Source organism: Chanos chanos, chromosome 5 (assembly GCF_902362185.1).
Source record: "Chanos chanos chromosome 5, fChaCha1.1, whole genome shotgun sequence".
Classification (NCBI taxonomy): Eukaryota; Metazoa; Chordata; class Actinopteri; order Gonorynchiformes; family Chanidae; genus Chanos; species Chanos chanos.
The window spans coordinates 36,700,785-36,708,314 of NC_044499.1; the positions used below are offsets into that span (position 1 = coordinate 36,700,785).

At 42.9% G+C, this 7,530-nt stretch overlaps 1 protein-coding gene across 1 annotated transcript in view; it reads left to right on the plus strand.

Moving 5' to 3' along the window:
* The first annotated feature begins 2,658 nt into the window (after positions 1-2,658).
* Positions 2,659-7,530, plus strand: part of LOC115812480 (retinal guanylyl cyclase 2-like) — a 7,388-nt gene continuing 2,516 nt past the window's right edge. The window contains exons 1-11 of the mRNA XM_030774960.1: positions 2,659-3,412; positions 3,657-3,958; positions 4,232-4,604; positions 4,814-4,898; positions 5,112-5,232; positions 5,418-5,537; positions 5,713-5,796; positions 6,243-6,419; positions 6,663-6,819; positions 7,092-7,235; positions 7,460-7,530. The exon at positions 7,460-7,530 is cut by the window's right edge and continues 78 nt beyond it. Coding sequence (XP_030630820.1) covers positions 2,659-3,412; positions 3,657-3,958; positions 4,232-4,604; positions 4,814-4,898; positions 5,112-5,232; positions 5,418-5,537; positions 5,713-5,796; positions 6,243-6,419; positions 6,663-6,819; positions 7,092-7,235; positions 7,460-7,530 — 2,388 coding nt within the window. The remainder of the gene's footprint in view (positions 3,413-3,656; positions 3,959-4,231; positions 4,605-4,813; positions 4,899-5,111; positions 5,233-5,417; positions 5,538-5,712; positions 5,797-6,242; positions 6,420-6,662; positions 6,820-7,091; positions 7,236-7,459) is intronic.

Here is a 7,530-nt window from a genome sequence, read left to right on the forward strand (position 1 = left end):
GGTGTCGACAGAAACTGCATTAATCCACCAGCAGTCAGAGAAGCTATGCCAACAGACACTTTTCAGTTACTTGTGTGAGTGTTTGTGTCTTTCGGGGTTAGAGTCAGTCATATCAGGAAGTGATATGTGACACGATCAAAGTAAATATAAAACTAAATTATTCATTAATTCATGAACAATGCAAATAATATGCCACCATTTTGGTTTGGTGTTTGAAGGATGTCAGCTATTATCTAGACTAAATGATAAATCTCATCATATTTCATATATGGTTTTACACTATACTATACTACTATATGTTTTCTATAATGGTTACACACACCTGTCAAATATGCACACACATAAAAATCTATATGAAAGCATAGATATAATCCTTAGTTGCATTTCCAGTGACTGTAACAGGCTTCCATAGTGATCCTTTGATCCCTCTCTCTCTCTCTCTCTCTCTCTCTCATTTGCTGAGGTGAGAGGCTTGAGTGAAGCTGATCCCAATCTCTCCTATGCTCTTTGCTGCAGCTTGCACCTGACAGACGCACAAATGCTTTCTAAAATACAACGCTATCAGCTGTTTCTACCTGGAACAGCTGAAAATTTATTTAACTTTTGGGGTTTTTTATAACCTGGTTTGGGGATTTCTCTTCGTCTCCTGTTTCCTATCTGTGCCAAGAAAAACTGACAACCTGTGGAGTCTTAAAGGGGATTACATTACAAGGATTATATCCAAGCATTTTCTATGATTTTTTGGTGTTACCTCAATCATATACTTTCTTTGATGGGATTCCATTGAACATGCACTTTTCCTTCACCGCGTGGTTCCTGACGTTTGAAATTGACTCCGCTGCCACCCAAGATTGGGACCTGAACGAACGAGTCCACGTATCACTCCTGTCATGTCGGTGAGCACGGTTCAGTCTGTTTAATACATTTACATTATCTTGGCAGTTTGAATTTCCCAGAAAAACGGCAAACCAATACGTTCAAAAACAGTCTGACACGATGAATGTAGTTTCTTTGACTGCTGAAATTGTTGAGTTTGCTTGGCAAGTGGGTTACGTTAACTCGCAACATATGATGGTATCAAAATTGTACAGTTTTGTAGGGAAATACTAGAACTTGAAATCTAAAACTGACCACACGCCACACCACCATGTGATACAGATTTTAAAAATCCGAACAAACCATTGAAATGGGGCGTGGTGACTAAAAACCGGACTGAAATCGTTCAGCCCTCCCACCCCCGGTCAGTTCAAATATTTCAGTCAGGTGAGCAAGTTGTTATGCAAATTGCATAAATGCAATCTTTAAAAAAAACACAGTTTATAAAACATCTCTAGAGCTTTCACCACTATATAATGTTCTGTTGTGGTGGACAGCCCGGATTCTACGATGATTAGTGGCGGAGGGATTGAATGTGTTTCTGACTGTCTGTATCTGATGCTTTAGCCATGACTAAGTGTTATGGTGTGTGTGTGTGCGTGTGCTGGCTCTGTGTTGCTGCGCACCTTCGGGAAGTGTCTGCTGCCAGGCGTTGTTAGGTTAAGATGTGTCTTGTGCCAGGCTACTGTAATTTGCCTTTATAATCATTAATTTGATCTCATGCAGCCAAACAGGCCTACTACAGTCAAGATCTCGAAAACTTTTCCATCCATTTCACACTCACACATGCATAATTTACACATTTGCGCTGATTTAATAGGCTTTACATGTTGTTCTGCATTAAAGTTTGGCTAAACGTGATGTCCCATCCAGTCGTTCATGTTTGTGTTTTCAACATATCTTTTCACTGATATCAGTGGAATAACCTTCTGTAAAATGAATTAACAGAAATGAACAGAAATTAACATTTCAATGAGAGTGAAAAGAAGAAGAAAAAAAGAAAACTATTAACTTCAATTTAGAACTACATGTAATTGCTTCATGATGAGCTTCATGAGTTTGAGTCTGAATTACATTTATCCTCTCCTGTCTTAACAGTTCCTGGCAAGGTCTTATTTTATGATATATTCCACAGTCCCTCCTGGTCAGTCCCAGTCTCCCCTGTAATCTGAGGGACAGATGGGATTTTAGCAGATTAGGATGAAATCAGTGTTTCCCTTTCTGGACCCCAGGGGCTGCATGTAGGCCAGGACTACAGGAGGTATTGACCTGAGCTTGAACAGTAGCCTCACAGAAAGTTGTTACTGTGTTACACAGCCATGAAATGGAAGACTAAACGTCAGATAGTTGAAACCAAAAGAGTACTTGCCTTTTGTACATATAAACACACATTCTCTCTTCCACGTGCCATCTTTAACCATCTCTTGTTCTCATTCAATCAGTGTTCAGATGCTAATTGGCTTTGCTTTTTTAAAGAGCTGCGGTTGATCTTATTATTGGGCGTATATATTTAGGTGACTCAAATGGCTATAAATATCCATCTTAACTCTCACCTTAATTGGGAGTCAGAGCGAGTCATTCCTCCCTCTCTGTCACTCTGAAGAAAGGAATGCTGGGAGACATCTGTATGAAATTAAAAATCCTAACAATAATGCTCTTTCTTTCTGTCTGTTCTATCCCCCTTTCTCAGGGCTTTATTGTAGTGATGGTTAGTGCCATTTCTTATTAGACTTCCTGTTCCTCCCATATTTCTTTCCTTCCCTCTCCTTAACCACTGTAGTCATGTGGACCTCTAAGGACCATAGAAAGGGCTTGGGAACCCCAATAAGCCACGCTCCTTCCTCACCTGTTCTTCGAAGTCCAGTTCGCTGGCTGTGGGGGTGGTTTGCTCTGACGTTACTGACCTTTCTGCCAGCTGAGGCCTGGGGTACCACCTTCACTGTGGCCATTGTTGGGCCTTGGACCTGTGACCCACTCTTCTCCAAAGCTTTGCCTGATCTGGCCGCTCGCCTGGCTACCAGCCGCATCAATAAAGATCACTACTTGAGCAAAGGCTACTGGTATGATTATGCATTGGTGAGTGAGGACTGTCGTTCATCACGGGCTCTTGCACGGTTTACTGAGTTGAAAGGCTATGGCCATGCTTTCCTGGGCCCAATGAACCCCACTGTGTGTCCTGGCGCCGCCCTACTGGCCAAGACCTGGAATGCTGGGATATTGTCCTGGGCCTGCCTTGACCCTTATACACACACAGACACACACTCGGAAGGCATTGTTCCACGGCGGCCCTACTCCACCTTCTTGCGTCCCATCCCCAATTCTGCACGTGTCCTGTTCTCCGTCCTCCGGTTTTTCCGTTGGGCGCACGTCGGTGTGATCAGTGCTGAGAGTGACGTATGGGAGTCCACTGGGCGGGAGCTGGCAACGTCGCTGCGTGCCCTCGGCCTGCCCGTTGGTCCTGTGGTTACCATGGAAGCGGATGAGGAAGGGCCGCAACGGGCACTGCGTGCCATTAGAGATGCTGACAAGGTGAAAGGTCAGTGTAGGCATTAAGACTGATAAGATAATGTCACGGTAAGCTGTTGTTTGGCATGATTATAAAACTACAACAGACAGGGTTGTGATCTTTAGCTGATGGACAACTGTAAGAACGAATGGGAGGAGAGCAGGAGCCTCCTTCCAGTAACATATACATACTTGTTTCATTTTATCCTTCATTCTTTCACCTGTTTCCTTCTCTCTCCCTCTCTGTCTCTCTCACTCTCTCTCTGTTTCCTTAGTGGTAATTATGTGCATGCACTCTGTTCTGATTGGTGGAGAGGAGCAACGAGTGTTGTTGACCACAGCTTTGCGTATGCGTATGATTGACCGCGGTTACATCTTCATTCCCTATGATACCCTCCTCTACTCACTGCCCTATCAGGACACAGAGTACACCATTCTCTCCAATGACACACAGCTCCGAAAGGCTTACGATGCCGTGCTTACTGTAACCATGGATTCAGATGATCGCAGCTTTTACCAGGCCTTCCATGAGGCTCAGCAGAAATATGAGATCCGAACGAGCGCTCCACCAGAACAGGTAACACACACATAGATACACATTTGGGGAGGTGGGTTTCTGTGATCTCAAATTTTTGCCAAGGTAGTAAAAGACAGTAGCCTTATTTTCATGTAATATGAAGCAGTTTTGTGGTGAAAAAACGTGCAGTTTCCTGTACCTCTTTGTTTGTTTGTGTGTGTGTGTGTGTGTGAAGTAGAGTTTGTGTTGAAAAGAGATAAGTATGAGCAAGAACACTTTTTTTTCAGATTGTTAGTATTTCTCTTATGTATTTCACCGTGTCTGTGTCTACAGGTGTCACCTTTGTTTGGAACCATCTATAACGCTCTTTACTACATTGCTATGTCTGTGGAGCAAACACGATTGGCCAATAACCGATGGGTGACAGGTGAGGATTTGGCCAATAGTGAGGGAGGATTTCAGTTTGACGGGTTCAACCAACGTGTGTGGGGAGGAACTGATGGGGCAGGAATGCAGGTGCGTTACGCTGTCTTGGACACAAACGGCCACAATGCCCAACTTTACCGCACACACATGCTGGAGGCTGCGCACACTCATGGACGATTTGGGGCGCTCAAATACATGGGAAAGTCCATCCACTTTGCAGGTGGATCCCCCTCCAGTGAATCCAACTGTTGGTTCAGTCCCTACATCGCTTGCAGTGGCGGTAAGTACCAGCGCTGGGGAGAAGGGGATCCATGTAGAATTTTGTCTTACTGTGAACAGATAAATCCTTTATCCACTTTAGTGCTATAGTGAATGGTGTCTGAAGAAGATTTTTAACAGAACTATACAAGTCAGTCATAAAGACTATCCAATTGTTAAGGTCACTCTTTTTTCTTCTCTTTTCCCTTCTTTTTGTCTTCCTCTTTGCAGGTATGAGTGGAGTGACTCTCCTTTTCATGTTTCTTCTGGTCTGCTTGTTAGCAGGATGTGGAGCAGCTTATGCAGTCTCGAACAGGTTTGTTACTTCACACACACTCACACACACACACATGAATACACACTCATCATACCTCATCATACTGTCTTGATTTATCTCCCATACTTAAAAATCACATACAGTTAGTGTTGCCATAGCTTAGTCAAAACCTCCCTCCCTCTCTCTCTCTCTCTCTCTCTCTCTCTCTTTCCTTCACACACACACACACACACACACACACTGTTTCTGCAGGGGTAAGCTGGGACAGGTCAGTGCGTTTCTTGGTGGTGGAGAGGGAGGAATAGGCACCCCGTCAAAGTTGGTGTTAACTCTGGATGATATCATGTTCATCAACACTAACGTCAGCAAAAAGGTACGTGCATGTGTTCGTATGATTCAAGGAGTCTTTATCTGTGGTTGTACAACTGTGGTCAGACTGGTACAACAAATGTAGTGCTCTATGTAGCGCATTGTGACTTATGACTAACAGGAGTTTGTAACACATGCCAACGTGTGTGTGTGTGTGTGTGTGTGTGTGTGTGTGTGTGTGTGCTGTAGAAACTAAACGAGGAGAGCATGATGAAAAGCCTGTTAGATGTGAAGACTCCATATCGTTCAGTCTCTGGGCGAAGCTACATCCAGACAACACCTGAGAGCTCCAACATTGGCATGTATGAGGTGAGAAATGCTCATTTTTCTCTTTACAGACACCAACAGCCTTCGTCTTTTCATGTTTCACTCTCTCACACTCACCCACAGAAACACACACATGCTTCTCAATCCCAATTATACTTATTTAATTATCAGCCTGTGCTCATGGAGAATTCCTTATGTTTGGTGTCTCTGTTCTCAGGGTGACTGGGTGTGGCTAAAAAAATGTCTGGGCGGGGATAAAGTCACAGAGGTCAACCAGAATACTAAGAGTCTGGTTAGCCAGGTGAGACCTGGAAACTCATTTAGCTAATGTTGAATTATAAAAGTACAATAGATTCTAGTGGTAATATTATTAATATTTACACCTACATTAGGGATTCACAGCACTGGTGTCCTTCTGGTTGTGGTATGGAGCAGGCTACTGAACCTGACCTACAATTGTGTTGTCTTAAATGCAATTAAATTCAATTTTTTATTTGACATTTAGAATCCGATAAGAAAGCTCTCCATCTACATTAACCCTGAAAGACTTGCTTAAGTTTTAGAAATATATTTAGCATTTTTTGTTTATATATTACAGTATATGAAGCAAATTTAAGAGGGTACATTGAATGATATTTGCTAATGTTTATGATAATATGTGGAGTTTTGGACATTATAACATTTCGAGATATGATAATATTTAATATATGTTTTGTAAATGAGTAATAATGTGTATTGCTCTCTCAGCTGCGAGACATGAGGCATGAGAATCTGAACCTGTATTTGGGCCTGTTTTGGGATGCTGGGATCTTTGCCGTGGTAACAGAACACTGTACTCGTGGGAGCTTGGAGGACTTACTGGGTGACAGTAACATGAGACTAGACTGGATGTTCAAGAGTTCATTACTAATGGATCTTATACGGGTCAGTGTTTTACACACACACAGACACACATGCACGCACACACAAGGACACACACAGTCAAATCATAGAAAGCACATTAGACTGGTCATACAGGAATTTAGTCATATGCGTCCTCACAAATGTTCACAAATATGCACCTATTCCTTAGGTAGCACTAAAGTGATACTTCCTCAGCATGGAAAATCAGCACTGTATTCTTACTCTCTCTCTCTGTATTCAATATATGTCTCTCCCTCTCACAAGGGGATGAAGTACCTTCATATTCGGGGAATCTCTCATGGTCGACTGAAGTCTCGTAACTGTGTAGTTGATGGACGTTTTGTGCTGAAGGTAACAGATTATGGATACTCCTCACTTATGGACTTGCAGAACATTAACCTGGACAACACTGATCCCAAGGGTAAGGCACACACACACACACACGTATATTCTTACATATGCATAGTTTCAAACAAGTCCTTTAATTTGCTCTCTTTGTTCTAACTTCTTAAAAGTAAAATGACATACAAAAGATCTTTCTGATTGGACAATAGAAAATCATATGTGCAGTTCAGCTGAGTCCTTGTGATACTGCATCTAACATCATGCTGTCTGTGTCAACTATGCAAACCCTGGTCAAAACTTGTGCAGAAATCTCCCTCTCTCTCTCTCTCACTCACTCTGGCTCTGTAGATCTTTTGTGGACAGCTCCAGAGCTCTTGCGAAACCCTAAAACTGATGGAACCTATGCTGGTGACGTTTACAGCTTTGCCATCATCGTACAGGAAGTCATCACTCGCTCTTCCCCATTCTGCATGATGGACATGCCTGCTCAAGGTAAGACTCTTACCAGAGGAGAGGAGAGGAGAGGAGAGGAGTGTGTGTGTGTGTGTGTATGATTCTAGTGTCTTTTTTAAGGTGCATGCTCAGGTGAGTATGGTATGAGTATGTTTTGTGGGCACTCAGATTTACCTGTGTACCAGTTTACCTTTACCAGTGTACCTCATGTTTTGTACGTGTGTGTGTGTGTGTGTGTGTGTGTGCACGTGTGTGTGTTTCAGAGGTGATAAATAAGCTGCGTTCTCCACCTCCTCTCTGTCGGCCCACTGTATCTTTGGATGAGGCTCCATTA